The sequence below is a fragment of the Astyanax mexicanus genome, chromosome 18 (assembly GCF_023375975.1).
Source record: "Astyanax mexicanus isolate ESR-SI-001 chromosome 18, AstMex3_surface, whole genome shotgun sequence".
Lineage (NCBI taxonomy): Eukaryota > Metazoa > Chordata > Actinopteri > Characiformes > Acestrorhamphidae > Astyanax > Astyanax mexicanus.
Window position 1 is genome coordinate 20,905,686 of NC_064425.1, and position 20,769 is coordinate 20,926,454.

The 20,769-nt window shown below is 37.6% G+C and overlaps 1 protein-coding gene across 1 annotated transcript in view; it reads right to left on the reverse strand.

The window, feature by feature from the left end:
• The window catches only part of gab2 (GRB2-associated binding protein 2), an 84,323-nt gene that overhangs the window by 33,073 nt on the left and 30,481 nt on the right, over positions 1-20,769 (reverse strand). Inside the window, exon 2 of the mRNA XM_007236775.4 lies at positions 5,640-5,940. Within this exon, the coding sequence (XP_007236837.2) occupies positions 5,640-5,940 (301 nt within the window). The remainder of the gene's footprint in view (positions 1-5,639; positions 5,941-20,769) is intronic.

Below are 20,769 nucleotides of genomic sequence, written 5' to 3' on the forward strand. Positions count from 1 at the left end.
TATTATGGTAGATGAATTTCTTTGAAGAAGGAAATATGATATTTTTTGCATTGTATGGCAAAAGCAGCTCAGATGAAGTTTTACAAGCCTTTTTACAAAACCTTTTTTTTGCATTTTAATAAAATATAGTAAAGTTTCTTATACAATGAGCTTGAGAAGAAAAACAAAACAATAAGATCCATTGCAGATCCCGAGACAGATAGTGTTACTGTCTTCTCTGTCTTCATGGTGTCTTTTTGATCCAAAATACTCACTGTAACTTTAAGTGCTGATAGTGCTTCAGAGTGCTGATTCCGATAATATACTTGCCAACCAGGGTGTCGGGCGCAAGCGGTGTGGGAAGTTTCCTATATTACAATCTACAAAGTGGGTGTTGATATGAGCCGAGCATTTGGCAAGAATCGGGCCTACATTTAATTGGGAGTAGGACTGATGGAAGTTAAGCTCTTGTGTGGTATTAATTCCATAAATTGTCTGAATGATTTTTGCTGAGTACGGTTTGAAAATATAGCAAAAGTCACACAGCTAGCTTTAGCTTTTAGCCTTGCATGGATACCAGCCCTCATTCTTTGCTTGGTCTCATGTTGCTTTTGAGCTGCGTTTCTACAGGCACTGGCACAGGTTTGTGCAGCAATTCAACTAGAAGAGTGTGATGGTGATGAGCTGCTCTCCAGTATCAACAACAAAATATTTCCTCAACAAAATGACCAGTGTAACTTCAGGTGTTGACATATTTTAAACTATTCTATACAAGATTCCATTATTGCCCAGTCATATCTGGACATGTATTGGATTATCATGGGTAAATAAAATGAGACAAAGTTGCCATGTAAACAGCTTTTGGGTTTAGAATTTGGTCTGTTTAGCAGCTCTGTTTTAGTAGAGGTAGACTTTATTTACAATAAAGTGTCTTCATGTTTTGCTTCAATACAATTTTCTATTCAATTTAAGTAAAATGAGTGTACTAATAAAACATTTTTTTAGATAGCAATATATTGTAAAGCATATCTGATACACATGATACATGATAAATGCTAATGATAATGCTATCTATGATAATGTATTGTGAAAATGTTCTTATTTTTAAAGTGTAATATTTTTGGCATATTGCCCACCCCAATTTCCTTAGACATGTCATTTTAATAGTTATCCAGTACCTCTCTAATATTACAGCATAAACAGGCTCCACTGTGATCATTCCTGGTACAACACCTAATAATGACCAACGACATACTCTGTCGGACATGCCAGTAAAACACAGAGCACTCCGGAGCTGTGCTCAGATACATGCTGTTTATCCCGTATCTGAAAGTGCAGGCTGAAATATGCGAGCTGTCACAACGCTCCAACACAAAGTTCTCTTTATGCCTCCCTGAGGCAGCGTTAAAGACTGTCTTCCTTATAAGCACTGCCATTGTGCCGGCCATGATGGGCAGCAATCACTGCCTTTCTTTAACAAAACAAAGAGAGAGAGAGAGAGAGAGAGAGAGAGAGAGAGAGAGAGAGAGAGAGAGAAAAAAAATCAATAAACCTTTCAGATGCTGCATCCATTTAGCACGCTCGTTCCAGCCCAACTTTCTCAAATAACAGAGACGAGGAGCATTTGGGGGGAATAATAAATGCAATAAACCATGATATCATGTTGCCTTCCAGTGTATTCTATCTGACTTTTTCATCAATTCAGAGAGAACATTAGCATGAGTCTCCAGACCAGGGAATGTCCCCATTAAACCCCAGCATACATGCAAATGTCTTACTATTTTAATATCGCCATATATCTAAAGATTAAATGTGACTAGGACAACAATGGGTTGCCTTTCTCTGGTTTAAAGGAGCAGAGGAACAGGATTATTATACAAGTGTTGCTTTCTACAGCCTTAAAACGAATGAGTGGTCGGATTCACAACAGTGTCTTGGGAAAGAAATTTGTCATATAAAAGCAAAATTATCATAAATTGTTAATAAACAAAATAAATATTTTCTAACATTGTAAGAACAATTATTATACTTAAAAAAATAAATATATATTAAATATTTGTTAACTTTATGTTGGCCTCTCACCGACCTCAGACTGGTCAGTATAGAAAGGTATAGAAAAGGTAGAATAATTAGATTTTTAATTTTAGTTTATTTGTATTTTAGCCCTTTTGTTTATTGTATCTTTGTTTTATGTTGGGCTACATAGTTTAATAAATTATTTAGGTGATTTATTTTACCTATATTTTGGTTGTATGTATTTATGTGTAGTCGTTTTACTTTTTATGTACAGCACTTTGGTCAGTGGAAATTACAAATAAAGCTTACTTACTTACTAATAATTAGATTTAAAACCGGGACTTTGTTTCTTCTTCCAATTACACACACATCACTTTTTACCTTTTATAATTATCAGTATAGTTAGTTAGCAACTAGTTTTGCACCTTAATAACACAGCTTTTAGGCACACGTTTGCACATGTGAATATCTAGTGTATTTATTGTATTTTGTACTTATTTTTCTGTACACACTGTCTCATGTCTGTCGACTGTTCCTGTATTATTTTAGCTTGTCTTACCTATATACTGCAGCAGAGACATTGTATTAAACTGTATTGAACTGAATTGAATTAAATGTATGCCTAATTTTACTGGATTTAGACATGAATTTGTTGACACAGACACTGTTAATGTCCAAATACTTGTCTTAACGTATTTGGACATTAACAAATACCCTGCTGTTAGTCTACAGATCAGCTTCAGACAGAGACATATAATATTAATTTAACATAAAGAGGATTAAAATGACCTCTATTGATTTTATTAATAATACAGTACGACACAGAGTATCTACAAAACATTATGACGATTAATCAATCAATTAGACATTATAAACAAGGCCAAACAATAACAGATAGACTTATCTGAGCAATAACAAACCACTCACAGATAGACTTATCTGAGCAATAACAAACCACTCACAGACTTTTGAAGTTGAACATGTTTGTATCTACTTGGATTTGGAAAGATATAATCAATAATTTGATTAATATTATTAATTGAATTAATAATCAAAAAAGTAGCAAAGTAAAAATAAGAAAAGAGAAAAGCAGTACAGAGAGTCATGGCCATGATTTAACTCAAGCAAAAACCCAGTGAAGCACAAAACGACCTGCCCAAATTCGGTCACACAACATGCCACTTTAATGGCTTGTATACAGTAGTAAAGTTTTTTTTTTTTTTTTTTTTTTTAACCAAGGAATTTCAGTAGAAATTTGTCATGACCTTGTAATACATTACACAAAAGAACAGTTCCACTCTACTGGTCAGTTTATGTTCCAGTAATCAGCACACCTGACTTCTGAAATACCACAGAAATGTCTATATCAAAATCTGCAGCCATTGAGATATGCACAAAGATAGTACTCAAAAACTAATGAATAACCTCTACTCCAGAAATACGGTACAGAACTACAGCTTTGTAAGAAAAAAAATAAATAAAAATAGACCACTTAAAAATGATGAGTTTCTTTGATTTTACCAAATTGTAAACCTCTGGAATATAATCAAGAGAAAGATGGATGATCACAAACCATTAAACCAAGCTGAACTGCTTGAATTTATGCACCAGGAGTGGCATACAGTTATTAAAAAGCAGTGTGTAAGACTGGTGGAGGAGAACATGCCAAGGTGCATGAAAACTGTGATTAAAAACCAGTGTTATTCCACCAAATATTGATTTCTGAACTCTTAAAACTTTATGAATGTGAACTTGTTTTCTTTGCATTATTTAAGGTCTGAAAGTTCTGCATCTTTTTTGCTATTTCAGCTATTTCTCGTTTTCTGCAAATGAATGCTCTAAATGACAATATTTTTATTTGGATTTTTTGAGAAATGTTTTAGTCTGTTGTTTATAGAATAAAACAACAATGTTAATTTTACTCAAACATACAGTACAGGCCAAAAGTTTGGACACACCTTCTCATTCAATGCGTTTTCTTTATATTCATGACTATTAACATTGTAGATTCTCACTGAAGGCATCAAAACTATGAATGAACACAAGTGGAGTTTTATGTACTTAACAAAAAAGACCTGGCCTCCACAGTCACCGGACCTGAACCCAATCCAGATGGTTTGGGGTGAGCTGGACCACAGAGTGAAGGCAAAGGGGCCAACAAGTGCTAATAAACACCTCTGGGAACTCCTTCAAGACTGTTATAAAACCATTTCAAGTGACTCTTCACCTCTTAAAGCTCATTGAGAGAATGCCAAGTGTGTGCAAGGCAGTTATTAGAGCAAAGGGTGACTATTTCAAAGAATATACTAGAATATAAAAATCTTTTTTTAGATGTTTCACCTTTTTTTAAGTACATAACTCCACATGTGTTCATTCATAGTTTTAACGCATTCAGTGAGTATCTACAATGTAAATAGTCATGAGAATAAAGAAAACGCTTTGAAAAAGAGAAGGTGTGTCCAAACTTTTGGCCTATACTGTAAACCTATAAATAGGAAAATCTGAGAACTGATTCAGAAACTGAAGTGGCCTCTTCATTTTTTTTCCAGAGCTGTATGTGGATAAATACATGAGACACCTGCTCATTCATTGTTTTTTTCTGAAATCGAATAGAGTTTGTCCTGCTTTTGTTGATTGTTGTAGGACTTTTGCTATGAGGAATTGATTGCAATGATCAACAGGAGCTTTAGAAAGGTCAGGCTGTTGGCCAATCACCACCCTACCTTATCCAACTCACCAACTCATCCTAAAAGTATTGGATGGAGTACCACCATTCCAGACAACACAGCTAGATCCACTGCTCCTAAACTCAATGCTGTGGCGCTTTATACTTCTTCAGTCTATGCCTGGCTGTAGTTGTAATGAGCCACATAATTTACTGTATGTAACAGGAAATTGGGTCACCTTTTGTTGGTTCATTGGTTATAAAATGTTACAATATTTCAATGGTCACTATCTGGCTAGAGGCATAATAATTCGCTCTAAGATCTAAGATCTATTCAAAATACAGTTCTGGAAAAAATTAAGAGACCACTTCAGTTTCTGAATAAGTTTTTCTGATTTTGCTATTTACAGGTTTATGTTTGAGTAAAAAAAACATTGTTGTTTTATTCTATAAACTACAGACAATTTCACCCAAATTCCAAATGAAAATATTGTCATTTAGAGCATTTATTTGCAGAAATTGAGAAATGACTCATCACAGGTTTTTAATCACAGTTTTCATGCACCTTGGCATGTTCTCCTCCACCAGTCTTACACACTGCTTTTGGATAACTTTATGACACTCCTGCTGCAAAAAGTCAAGCAGTTCAGTTTGGTTTGATGGCTTGTGATCATCCGTCTTCCTCTTGATTTTATTCCAGAGGTTTTTAATTTGGTAAAATCAAGGAAAACACCATCATTAAGTGGTCTCTTTTATTTTTTCAGAGCTGTATACGTGAAGGGTTGCACTTCGGTCTGAAAAGCAAGTAATCAACATATCAATCTGCTTCATTCTGCTTCATAAATTAAAACAATGCCACAGTATACTTTTGTTTCACTTTCTGAAAGTATGCAGTTGCACTTTAGCTTGTGCTAGAGTTGCTGATGAATGCATCCTATCAACCTATATGTTGGGAAGTTCTCATACATGGCTTTCTTACCGTGGTTGTCCTCAGACTGGTTGAATCCGCAGAGCTGGCAGATGGAACGAACCCACCGGTTCATCTCCTCCTCCGTCTCTGCCACCAGGTAGAAGGTCCTTTCAGCTGTTTTGATATCAAACACAAAGCTGTCCTGGAACTCCTTACGCTTGAAAGTAAGGCCAGCGTCCACCTGCTCGCAGCAGTGCAGATCTATGATGCGGATGGGCTTTTTGGCATGGTCGCTCTTGTAGTACTCCAGAACATCTGGGTCTCCACTCATGCGTCCACTGCGGAGGATGAACCAGCGCTTCTTCCAGGCCTGAGGAATGCAAGAACAACAGATTAGTAGAGAACAACAATGTTGATGCCAATAACTATTACCACATTACAGGAACTTCACACAGATTTCAAGATACTCTTCTATAAAGCGTTGTTAATCTTATTATGAGACCAAACCAAAATATTATAAAGTTAAATTACAGTGAAACATATGAACTAGAAAATCAAAACAGGCTTATATAATACATATTGAAACCCTAATACTAAAAATAAAGACAACTTAATAGTAACAACATTAATACTATTGTTGAAAGGAAACTAAAGTGCTAACTAATATTCTAATCTACATGCTATATTGCCAAATGTATTCCCCCACCCATCCAAATCATTGAGGTCCAGTCACCTCCACGTCCACAGGTGCATTAAACTAAGCACCTACTGTAGGCATGCAGACTGGTTCCATACACATTATACATCATACACAACAGTCATTCAAAAGTGCTTTACAAATTAGACAATACAAAAATTTCAAGGATTCAAGGAGATTTTATTGTCATTCGCATCACATGTGGTACATGAGGTGGAACGAAATTGTGATCTCACGATCCAGTTTACACCCAAGAGCTGTTGTTAGAATAGATAATGTAGATAAAATAAGATAACAAAATAAAGAACACAATAAAAAGAAAATAGAACAAAAGTAGATAAAGATGAATATACAAAAAAAAGAATAAATAGGGAGAGTAGACAGGTAGCAGCAACATGAAATCCAGAGTGCAAGTTTTGCTATAGAAGCATGATAACGGAATTAAGAGCAGTACAAGATAAAGTGACTCAGTGCGGTTTAAGGTGATATTGTTTGTAAAAGAAGACAAATGAACAAAGATATAAAAGAAAAACAATAAAAATGGAAATAAAAAAAATAAGAATAAAGCTGAATAAAACATGATTTAAAAAAATAACTAAATGAATTCAAATAAAAGTGACGTTACCAAATAAAAGTTTGCGGAGCTGCAGTGTTTCAGTAGGATGCCACCTGTGCAACAAGTCCAGTCGTGAAATTTCCCTCTCACTACTAAATAATCTAAATATTCCACAGTCAACTGTCAGTGATATTATAACAAAATGGAAGCGACTAGGAACTAAACAACTCACTCTGTCAAGGCAAGGCAAGGCAAGTTTATTTATATAGCACCTTTCATACACAACGGTCATTCAAAGTGCTTTACAAATTAGAAAATACACAGAGAAGTAAAATTTAAAAAACATGTAAAAGAATAACAGTAAAAATTGAAATAAAAACTAAAATAAGAATAAAGCAAGATTGATTCAAACATGATTAAGACAAAGAGAAGTAAAATTAAAAACATGTAAAAGGACAACAAGGAATTAAAAATAAAATAAGAATAAAGCATGAATAAAACATGATACAAAAGTGCCTTTTCAGAATAAAAGTGGGCGGAGCTGCAATGTTTTAAACTGAGCTAAAGGCCTGATCAAACATGTAAACACTTTAAAAGTGTTTATTGTTGGGGCTCTTCTAATTCTCTCTGTTAACTGGTTCCATTTAAGAGCAGCGTAGTAGCTAAATGCTGCCTTTCCATGTTTAGTTTTTACTTTAGGCAGCACTAACTGACCAGTTCCTGATGATCTGAGAGTTCTGCTCGGCTCATACTGCTGGAGCACATCAGATATCAGATAAATACAAATAAAATAACAGAGCACGGTTAGCTAATGGTGAGGTGCAAAGTTCGCCTACTTTTTGGAAAGTCAGTTACTACAGACTTCCAAACTTCACGTGGCCTTTAGATTAGTTTAGGAACAAAAGAGTTTATAGCAGATGCATAAAAAGCCCTACATCACCAAACACAAGACTGGTGAGCAGATACTTTTCAAAATATATATTATAAGTTTAATCTCATTTCATCACCTGACAGAAATTCTTACTAATAGGATAAGTCTGGCAAAAAAAAAGTCTATGAGGATCTGAACAATATGATTTTTAACCTGGAATGGGAGATGCTAGGCTAGCACTGCTAACATACACTGTATTTAAACTGTCACCAACATCACCAACATCTGTAAATACATCCAGATGTTCTGTTGTTTAATTGAGACAAATAAATGTGATTTAGAACACAGTATAACTAAGTTTAAAAACTCCAGCAGCACTGCTGCATCTGATCTGATCCAGCACAACACATACTAACACACCACTGTCATGAGACCGTGTCACAGCAGTGCTGAGAATGGGATTTATCAACCACCCAATAATAGCTGCTCTGTGGTGCTGTCCTGATCAGTGAGAAAACGGGTAAAAGGAGGATAGTAAAGTATGCAGAGAAGGGGGGCTCCAAGCACTGCCACTATGATCAGGAGATCGCCGGTTCGAATCCTGTTCATGTAGCTTGCCATCGGCTACCGGAGCCCTGAGAGAGCACAATCGGCCTTGCTCTCTCTGGGTGGGTAGATGGTGCTCTCTCCCACATCACTCCAAAGGGTGACGTCGATCAGCACAAGGTGCCTGTGAGCTGTTGTATCGAAACCGAGACTGTTATGCTACTTCACATCTGTCGGAGGAGGCATGTGCTAGTCTTCACCCTCCTGGTGTTGGGGCATCACTAGTGATAGAGGGAGTCCGGGTAGTTTCGTAAGTCGGGTAATTGGCCGTGTAAATTGGGGAGAAAATGGGAAAAAAATTAGAAATAAAATTATTTTAAAAAAGTATGCAGAGAAACAGATACAAGACTGCAGTCTGTTATCCTTATACAGACTGTTATATTATACATATATTCAATATATATTATTCCTATATGGCTATGGATAATCATATGGCTATGGATCTCATGATGCTAAAGAAAAAAAAAACAACAACCAAAAAATATAACTTAATTATAATACTTTTTTAATACATGTATAATTAGTTTCTGCGAAAAATCCATGTTTTTCCAGTACAAAATTATATTAAAACCCAAACTGTAGCTGCTTTTTTGCAAAGTAAGCTAAAATGACACTCCTCAAGAAGTAAAAATACACAAAGTCGGTTAAGTTAGTGAGTAGATCAGACTGATGGAAACCTAGATTAGGTTCTAAGGAAACGTGTAGTGAAGTGTAGAAGTGTGTGTATGTGTGTGTTACACACTGCATGTGGCTTATCTCAGACAGGTGTTACTCCCCCATATTGTTTCCTGTTCAGATATAGCTGAAGAGGAGGTAAACACACACTACAAATAGACACACACGCACATACACACACATACAAACACACGCCACACGGCCATGGCAACTGCGTCCCTGGTAAACACACCTGCGAGGTTACAGTCTGACTGTGAGCCAATCAGATCGTGTTTGTAGTAATCGTGCGCTCGGCAACACAGACGCGCACGTTGGATTTGGTTTAATAACAGGGGCGGAGGAGGAGGGGGGACATTAGTAGTAATGTAAATAAACACATGCTTCCACCACATCTGACACATCCACGGCTACCTATCAAAGAGCGAGACAACGTAAATATAATTAACAGAAATAAGAGTGTGCCACACCCACCCAGCGTGCCACAGTTAACCCTTCAATGCACTGTGGTCATGTTGAATGTTTTCTGGAGGTAGATAAAAAAAAATATATAGCACACAAGAATTGATGTAAGCTGAGTCTGGCTGATGTTTTGACCAGTAAACATTTAAAATTTTAATCCCAGTAAACATTTTATTTATGCTTATTTAAAGTGGCAGTCCATATTATTTTGTTTCTAAACTAAAAGCAGAAGCATTTCTGAGTGGAGAAGAGCGACTGGTGGAGCAATGGAGACTTCAGAAGGGGGACTTCAGAGCTCAGTAAAACATTTACTCATAGAGAAAAAAAGAAACGAAGGAGTGAAGATTATTACTGAGCGCGCTCTCTCTCTCTCTCAGACTGAACATAACCTGGAATCAGATTCATCTGCTCTGAAAGGCAACACACCCACCCAGTTAAAAATGATTCTTCCGCATGCTCGGTGCAATTGCCCATTCTCACTAGAGAGGGCCCTAAATCCCAAAACTTAGGAACATCAGCTTTAATGATATTTCTGAGCACATAACCAACCTGTACGACACCCATAAATCATTTATTCATAGTTAAACAGAATAGTATTTATTTATTTTTTTTTAAAGAATACTGGCATCACCATCTTAAGCTGCTTTAAAGTTAAAAATGCTACACTAATACTCTTTCCACCAGTTTAGACCTAAGTAGTAGTTTATATAAATTTAAATAGACATAATTCATCAATTATTCTAGATTCAGCCCATTAATCATGTTTCATATCTGAAGTTTACTTCTCGAGTTAAAAACAGGACAACTTAGACCATCTCCAAACCTGTCGATGTAAATAGATGAAGAAATTCAAATTTATTAAAAAAAATAATAATAAAAATTAAAAATATAATAGAAAGCTGTCCTAGACAAAAGAGTCAGTTACGTCAACAAAAGCAGAAAAAAACAATTTAAATAAATGGTTTGCATCGCAACGTTATTAAAACATTTCTCACAGAACGTTCCCAGCTAGATGAATACTAGCATTATGGCAATGTTAAAAGTAACATTCCTAAAACTTAAAATTAAAACATTGACACAAAGGATGTTGCGGCTACGATCCCAGAACATTTAGAAACATTAAACAAAAACATTCTAAGTACATCCAAAAAAAACTTACAACACATTCAAAGTAACCACTCATCCTAACTTGATACCAACCACCTGGAATATTATAGATACTACATAGGAACACCACAGCAACCATCCAGCAGTATCACTGAAACCACCTAGAACACCACAGAAACTACACAACAGACTAGCAACTGCCTGGAAGTGATAACCACTCTTCTAGTTCTAATATTAGAGTTTTATTCAGCAAATAAATTAAAATTAAATGTCTACACAGTACTGTATACAAATTAAATATCATTTAAAATGTCTAATATTTCTCTTTAGGGATCTTTGTCAATATTCTGTAAAAAAGCATTTCTTTCATGATTATAAGTGAGCTAATCTTACATTAACAGCGTCTGTGAGGAGAAGAAAAGGCCGCCGAGTCCGAAGGTTAAAAAAGCTTTTTCTCAGACTTAAATATTTGAATGTTTGAGATGCCTGGTGTGGGGAGTAGTGTCTGAGACTGGGCGAGCGAGGAATGTTTTCTGCAGTGGAGAGAGAGAGGGAGAGAGAGAGGGAGAGAGAGAGGGAAAGAGAGAGAGAGGGAGAGAGAGGGAGAGAGAGAGGGGGAGGAAGGGAGGGAGGTAGAGACAAACTGCTAGATGATGGAGAGACACTTTCTGGCCCACTGCCAGCAATCCACTTCCATCCAGTCTCTTGCTCTCTTTTTCTGACACACACACACACACACACACACATATATAGACATACTCACTTCTGACATAGTATCTGCTACAGGCCTCAGTCTCCATCAACACACACACTCGCACTCACAGGGACCTCCGCCACCAAAACAGGGAACCAAGGACACTCTTTCCACTGACCCCCCACCCTCAGCACACACACATACACACGGACGCCCACTCTCTTCCCCTTCCTCCATTCAGTCCCACTGTCCGGCCTGCAGGAAGCGGAAAAACGGATCCCGCTGCACATCCTGTGTTTTCTCAAGCCTGCTGTTGACCTCCCCTTCAATCGCTGTTCTCACACCACGCTCCTGCCCGCACTGTCACAATAACTCCATTATCAAGTGTCTCTCAGCAGCAGAGATGGGTTAACTGTCTTACTGAGCAAAACAATGCCCATCGTCCACACAACGCCCTGTCTGTCTCCCATTATCTTGACATCACCCTTCACTGCACTGACAGAATATAAGAAAACATGCACATGAGGATCTGACCAAACACTACATGGCTTATTGTATGGTGAACAATCAGAGTAATAGAGAATAATTTGTTTCCCAATTTCTTCCCAATTTACACAGCCAATTACCCAACCCACTCATTAAGACTCCTCCTATCAGTAGTGACGCTCCAATACCAGGAGGTTGAAGAACAGCACATGCCTGCTCCAATACATGTGAAGTCAGCCACCGCCGCCTCTTTTCGAACTGCTGCTGATTCTCGCATTGCCGAGTAGCATCACAGAGGGCTCGGAGAAAAGTGCAGCGACTCGGTTCCCATACACCAGCTCACAGACACAGCCTTGTGCTGATCGACATCACCCTTTGGAGTAATGTGGGGAGAGAGAGCACCATCTACCCACCCAGAGAGAGCAAGGCCAATTGTGCTCTCTCAGGGCTCCGGTAGCCGATGGCAAGCTACATGAACAGGATTCGAACCGGCAATCTCCTGATCATAGCTGCAGCGCTTACAGAATCTCTCTCAGAAATGTGTATGTTCTACAAAGGAATCCTAGAGCAATGCTTTGAACAATGTTTGGTTCCATAGAGAACCAGGTTTGAGCAACCCTAAATCAGAAAAGGTTTGGGTAATATGGGAAATGAAAAAAAAAAAGATATTTTTAGTTTAGTTACTTTCATTTTCATTTCATCACAGACAGACAAACCCAAGAACTTCACTGTGCAAAACAGAAGGCTTATGTTGACCACGTCCAGAAGCAGCATCAATTGCTTTGGGCTCAGAGGAGTAACACACATTGGAAACATGTACTGTGGTCAGAAAAATCAGTATAGCAGATATTTTCCTAAATAAATGGATATAGTAAGCTCTGGAACAAAAACGACCGTCTAGACTGCTATCAGCATCAAATCCCAAATTCAGAGTCTGTTACAGTATGTGGTTGGGTTAGTACACTTAAAGCTTTGAAATGATTTATGAGAGTTTCAGAATCGGTTTCTCTGATTTTCATATTCATGGGTATATGTTTGAATAAAATAAAGATTTCCCCCAAATTCCAAATAAAAATATTGTCATTTATTTGCAGAAAATGAGAAATGACTGAAATAACAAAAAAGATGCAGAGCTTCCAAACCTCAAATAATGCAAAGAAAAAGTTCATATTCATCTTGACATGTCCTCCTCCACCAGTCTTACACACTGATTTTGGATAACTTTATGCCACTCCTAGTGCAAAAATGTCTGTCTACAATAACTAATACTGTTTTTACAGTGCTTTTTGCATGTTTTATATTGCTGCAACCTTTTATCGTATTAAGCCATTTCACACATTTACAGAAGGTGGTGTTACACACTGACCCATATTCTCAGTCCTAATTGACACAATGACAAAATGACAAACAGTGTGTTTATCAGGTCAGTCAATAAAACACCAACAGACCAAAAAACAACAGAATGTTCTGTATATTTTATCCCAGTTCACATAAATGGGTTGAAAGTACAGCAATGGTTAGATGTTTTCTTTAGAATTGACTTTATCGTTCTTCTTCTACCTGTTAATAAAAATCATTTGTGCTCTCTTATATCCACCTCAGTTTTAATTTTCAGAGTGATAAACAGTGGCTTAGGACAGCCAAAGGCTGCTGACTGTTGTCTGCTTTAAACAGCAGCTTTTAAACACTCTGATGAGATAAACTAAAGAAGCATCTTTCATAGATGCAGCATTTTGTTCTCTCCCAGCTGCCAAACAAACAGTCAGGGCGGAAGACTCGAAGCTAAGTAATAGCGTCTATGCGTTCCTGCAGCAGTCTGCCAGGATGTTTCTCATTTCGGTTTGTGCCCGGCTGATAAATGACGGCTACCAGAAGCCACGCACGCCGCTGATGGACCGAGGACGCGGAGTGAAGCAACAGTTTATCACTGCTGACAAAAACCAACCCCACTGTTCCCTTCAGCACTGCAGCGGCAATGACAGCAAATTCCTCTCCGTAATTAAACAGCAGTTGGAGCGTAAAAGCCTTTCAGATTCGGGCCAGACGTCACTTTGCTTTTGAATAACTACGCAGAATTCCTAATGAAATACACACATCTAAAACCCATAATTACCGTCGCCGGAACTGACTTACTGCAATTTGCCATTCTGCCTATTGCGAGATATAAACCAGATTTGTGCATTCAAGCTTGGCGAACGTCTAAAGGCTGGGTTCCTCGACTCGGGGTTTGCCAAAGCGTGGATTAAATGGGATTGTTAATGATGAAACATCAGTGACATTGCAGTTTAGTCCAAGACTAGGCTTAATGCTTTTCCACTCAGGAACTCAGGAAAGGCTGGATAATTAGCTGATGAGCTTAAGCAGGTGGTATTACATCAGGGGAAAAACTGAGAACCACCCAGGTACTAAAAGCAACAGTCTTTGTTGGTTGTTTAGGTAACGATATGCCAATTAGCTGTATCATTAAACCACTCAGAGAGTAAGTAAATTGTTTATCTGGTTGATTATCTGGTTGAGTGATACGGGGCATACCTTTGCCTCTGAAGATACATCACTTTTTAAACACTTTTTAAAAACACTGTTTACATAAGCTAAATCTCTGGGTGCTGTTATCTTAAAGTAGAGTCATAATCAGTAGAGCGACAGTGGTTTTTAATAAATTCTACTGCAGTTTTAAACTTCTTAATGCCTTGTTTTAAATGTTAGGATGATCGGACTCTCCGGATTCTACCAGTGAGGTGTGGAGCTACTTTGAGCCTGGATTACCATGTAAAAAGCGATTTATCTGCAGGAACAAGAATATGCCCTATATCACTTAGTCTAAAGGGTGTTTGAACAAATCGATTAAAATTACTGGATCTCAGAAAGCTGCAGGAGAGCGGAGGTGGGCTTTTTAACAAAGATTACTAGTCTTTATCGTGTTTTACTACACCCAAAGTCAATTTCTTTTTCCCAAAGTCGAGTTCTTCTTAAAAGGAACTGCTGCTAACTTCAGAGGTCTTGTAGAGTCCATGTTTTAAGACCAGAGCTGTCTTGGAGACAAGAATGAGACTTATACACAATATTAGGCAGGTGTTGTTATTGGTATGGCTGATTGGATGAAGATGCTCTGTAGTAAAACGTGATGGTCAGACAACTAAACATCCAACAGGTCAGTACTTGCCAAAATTGGAAAAAGAAAGGACAACTGGAGAGCGTATGATGGGGTTATGGATCCCTAAAGCTCATTGATGCAATCCAAGAAAAGACCCTGCCTCACAAATTAAAGGATCTAAATTGTCTGTTTCTAACATCTCTTTGCCAGAAACCACAGGACACAATAGCTGCATTAGCAGCAATGCTAACAGTCAGCATTGACAGGCTTTGAGTGTTTTAGCCATAATGCTAACAGCTGACTTCAGTGCATCTAGTGGGATCTACATAATACTGGGCAGGTGGTTTTAATGTTATGCTGCTATATCTGCTATTTCTGACCTGAGCTCAGTCACTGTAGTAAGTACACTACATTAGTCACGGGGTCTTTGTTGTCTAAACACATCCGTAGTAGATCCTTGTTAGTGCTTTGTAGCCCAGCAGCTTTCGAAGCCCCACCCCTAAATGCTAAGGTCCACTCCCATTTCAAACCGCCACAATGCACACACAGCAAACACAAAGACATAAGACCCTCACACACACACACACACACACACACACACACAGCCTTAGCCGTGAGGCGCACAACCGGCCTTCTTCTTTTGATCTAGATCTTCTCTATAAAACAAGGAAATGAAGCGAGGAGAGAGAGAGAGATAGAGAGAGAGAGGAAGAGGCAATCACTTTACTGTTCCTATCTCTCATTGAAATAGTATATGGCAGTCTCACAGCTGGAACATGACTTAATGAGATTTGGAGCACTGCCCAGTTCAGAGGAGGGAGGTCACCATGACCCGTGTTGTGTTGGTTCATTCCTGCTGCACTAACCACTACCATCACCACCCAGCCGACATCAGAGCGGCACTGGATGCTTTAGATTAGGCTTAGGAATGAAAGCAGGAAAGAAGGATTTGCATTAACATATGACATTCCAGAGACGTCAGCCTGCGTGTGCACTGAAATTTATAATGCCATAGAAGAAACACTTTTGGTTCCATGAAGTACCATGTATACAACTTTTTTAAACAGGATTAAATGTCTAAATGTCTAAAAACTCTTTACTATACGAATAGGCTTGCCAAATGCCCACACATATCTGAACATAAAGAACATAGTTCTTTATGGAACCAAAAGGCAAATAACCAGTACCGGAGTTAGGCCTGTCACAATAAATACAATATTGACTTATAGTACAATTAATGGATTGTCTACTATACTATACTTTGTATGTTTGTACACATATATAACAATTAAGAGCTTTAGCCAGCAACTACAGACCAATGCTTTAATAACTAAGACTCTATACACACACTGTGGACTGCAGTAGGTGAAGAAAAATTATTTATTTTCAAAACTATGATTATTAAAATGTTTTCTTTAAAAGGCTATGATTTATTTTTTTGTTATAATATTCTATTATCATTATATCAGTGAAAATAAATAGTCTTTTTTTTGTTTGGTTTTAAAATGACAATAATATCGATTATTGCAATAATTTCTGGGACAATATATTACCCACAAAAAAAATCCTATTGTGACAGGTCTAACCGGAGTGTACTTTCAATATTTTACTAAGCTTTTAAAGATTTTCTTGCATTCAGTTTAATACACATTTGAAGCCAGTTTCTTAGATTCATTAGGGCTGTAACGATTAGTTGATATAATCGACAATGTGGATTAATTAAATTTGTGCTGGGGATAGAAATGGTTTACAGTCAACTTGGTCTGTGTCTCCAAAAGTGCTCAAACACAACAGATTACATATTTACCCACTAAATATCAGAATCAAATTTCCACATTTAAACAACATCTGGACATTTAAATGGCTTTTAAATCGCATGTTCAGCTGCAAAGAAAACAAGTTCATATTCATAAAGTTTTAAGAGTTCAGAAATCAATATTTGATGAAATAACCCTGGTTTTCATGCATCTTGGCATGTTCTTCTCCACCAGTCTTACACACTGCTTTTGGATAACTTTATGCCACTCATGGTGCAAAAATTCAAGCAGTTCAGTTTGGTTTGATGTCTTGTGATCACCCATCTTCCTCCTGATTATATTCCAGAGGTTTTCAAATTTTGTAAAATCAAAGAAACTCCTAGAATAAATTTAGTCCCAGAACCGTTTCCCTATCTTGCATATATTCTACAATCTACACATGCAAGTCAAAAGTCCCAGTTCATTGGCAGGAGTTGTGTGTTTAGCTGTGCTTTGACTGTCCAATCAAGTCCACTCAGACCTGAGCGCCATGTTTACCTTTGTTGGCCTTCTCTCTCTAAAGCTCTCGTGAGACCCAGGTCTGGATCAACAAAACGGACAACAAACAAGCTAATCCTCCTCCTCACCCCGGATTCATCTATCAAAGTCAGCCAGGCAGAGAGAAGAGTGAAGTAAGGGTCTGAAATGGAGCTTTGACTGCCCCCGCATGTCCTTGGGCTTAGCTAGCCGCCCATGGGAATTCCTGGGCACTGGGGGCAAGAAACCTGATGAGAGGACATTCAGCGTTTGTCAAGGTAGCAATGCTCGGAGGGACAAAGCATTCCAAAGGGCTTCAAAGTCTTTTAAAGAGAAGAAACATCCCATGTAAGGTTTTACTCTATTGCTGTTACTTTTTCTCTTTGGGATAAGCTGCTGGCAGGCAGGGTCCAATTTTATATTTACTTTATATTTGCTTTTACACACTGGGTCAGAGTTCTTTAAGCACTGCTGATATCCTCCATATGCTTTAAAGAAATATACTGTCATTACGATGAGGACATTTTTCTTTTTTTTGTCATTTTGTTTTAAAGAAAATAGCTCAGCCTAAGGCTATAGCCATGATGTTTGTGAACAAAACGCCCTTTACAACCTGACTAGTAAAATGTATATATAGGGCGCACTGGATTAAAAGGCGCACTGACAATTTTGGGGAAAATTAAAGGATTTTAAGTGCGCCTTTTAGTGCACTTATTTCATGATCATGCTACTGTATTATTATTACATTAGTGGCATAAAACGGTCTAAAAATGACAATACTAGAGTTTATAAACATTATTTATGGAACAATATATCCCAAAAAAAATCAGCATTCAAAACATAAATACTTCGGGCGTTGAGTGGTCCAGTGGTCTAAAGCGCTGCCACTATGAGTGGGAGGTCGCAGGTTTGAACCCCCGCTCATGCAGCTTTGACATCAAGCTGCCGACGCTCAGAGAGCAAAATTGGCCCTGCTCCCTCTGGGGTGGGTAGATGGCGCTCTCTTCCCACATCACTCCTAGGGTGATCTCTGCAGCACAGGGCTTCTGTGAGCTGATGTATCAGAACCGAGTTACTGTGCTTTCCTCCGAGCGCGCTGGCTGCTCGGTAATGCTGCATCAGCAGCAGCTCGAAAAGATACGGTGGCTGACTTCACATGTATCGGAGGAGGCATGTGTTAGTCTTCACCCTCCTGGTGTGTTGGAGCATTACTAGTGATAGGGGGAGTCCTGTCAGGAAATTGTACAGTTGGGTCAGAGTTCTTTAAGCAGTTCTTTATAGCTCAGTCAAAGGCTTTAGCCATGATCTTCGTGAGCAAACGCTAATTGGAAGAATTTAGCTGTTAGCATGCAGATCAAATCCTATTGACTTATTCCTTAAAACCTAAAATTTACATAAAAACAGATTCTATTACAAATAAGTCGAGCTCAAGTTTTAAAAACACAGTATTAATGCTCTCTTAATAGATGTTAAATGGTTCAGCACTCCTCAATAATAGCTCTATGCTTTTTTTTTTCCCCACTGGAGCTTCTAACATATTTCCTCTGTACGTCCTACCAAACACAGATGTTATCAGCATTTTTAAATATAACTTTCCTCACAACTCATCCATCTTCCAGTCCCTAAGAAAAGCGTCCTCCCACCACAGAGACATCCATAATCCTTAAACAGACATTATATTCAGCACGACGGTGCTAAACTCTGCGAAACTGAATTACATGAATTCTAGCCCCAGTCTGTGATAAAGCACTCCTCCTCACAGCAATCTGGGAGAAATGGATGAAGTGTCAGCTGATGCCAAACCTGAGACTAATGAGTGGAGAAGATGTAAGACCATGCATCCTCATCACTGGTTAGAAGCATGTGCTCAAAAATCCCTACTCCTTATTTTTGCATTATTGCTTTTTTTTTTTTAAATAAATCCTTCATCTCAGGCTGTTACATAGTGCTAAGTGGTGTGCAAAGGTTTTGGCACCACTGATAAATCATTTTATTACTGTAAATAATTAAGTGAGAGGAAGATAAACTGATATCTAAAAGGCATAACAATAAAAAACAGAAAGAAACATCACTTTTAAGGCTTAAAGCAGGACTAGATATTAGCTAGCAGTGTTTTAACATGGTAAACACGCAGGCTACAGTCCGATATACTCCCCTCAGAACAGAGAAAGAGCTAGCGCTTACCGTGGTTAGCGGGTAACGCTAAAGCTGCTCCAGCAGTGCTAGCCGGGTTTAGAAGCACACTACAGGCCAATAATACTCACCTCTGAATGGGGAAATAGCAGTTAGTAGCTAATGCTAATAATGCTGGAGCTGTATAACGCTGTACTTCAGCAGAGTAGCTTCACTGCTCCTACATAAGGCATTTAAAAAAACAAAAAAAAACAAACATTTTTTGGGACAGTTAAAGGATTTTAAGTGCACCTTATAGTGCGAAAAATACGGTACTATGTTATTTCATGTTCATGCTACTCTATTATTATTACATTAGTGGCATAAACGGTCTGGAAATTAAAATACTAAAGTTTATAACCATTATTTATGGCACCATATATCCCAAAAAATCAGCATTCAAAACATACTTCCAAATAGGGCTGGACAATATGGCAAGCATTTATATCACAAGATTTTCATTTCGGTTGATACAGTGTAATTCATATATAACGTACATGAATGTAATCACATAATTATCACCATATTTAAAGACATTTTCACTAAACACTGTATTTATCTCAGTTTTCTTGTCACACAAAAAAGTGCATCAGCAGTGGCAGTATTATTATGAGTTTTTTTTTATATTATTTTGCTTCTACACTTTACCAGGCTTTTTACACTCTCTGTAAGGACATGTCCATTAAGTCAGTGTTCTTTAAGCACTGGTGATATCCTCAATATGCTTTTAAAAATATACTGTTGTTACAATGAGAAAAAAATCCAAAATATGATAAATATTGACATAATAATCATATTGACAAGCTCTCCTTCCAAATATTTAGCATGGGGACAGATTGGACATGCTTTGGGTTTGTGTTGCAGCCAGTGGAATTTGGGACATTTCACTTGCAAAATGGATTCTGGAAGTAAATATATTCGTCTCTGTAAAAACAAGCAAACAAACAAACCAAAAAACTAAAGAAAACAAAAAAAAGAACAGCTACTATTACTGTTACTATTACTTATACAGCTCTGAAAACCTCTAGAATATAATCAAGAGGAAGATGGTTGATCACAAGCTATTAAACCAAACTGAACTTCTTGAATTTTTGCAACAGGAGCGGTTATCCAAGTTATCCAAAAGCAGTGTGTAAGACTGGTGGAGGAGAACATGCCACGATGCATGAAAAAACTGTCATTAAAAACCAGGGTTATTCCAACAAATATTGATTTCTGAACACTTAAAACTTTATTATTATGAACTTTTTTTTCACTATTTAAGGTCTGAAAGCTCTGCAACTTTTTTGTTATTTCATCTATTTTTCATTTTCTGCAAATAAATGATCTAAATGACAATATTTTTATTTGGAAATTGGAAGAAATGTCTGTAGTTTATAGAATAAAACAACAATGTTCATTTTACTCAAATATATACCTATAAATAGCAAAATCAGAGAAACTGATTCAGAAACTAAAGTGGTCTATTACGTATATTGTTGGTGTATTTTGTGAACTATCCAGTTAAAC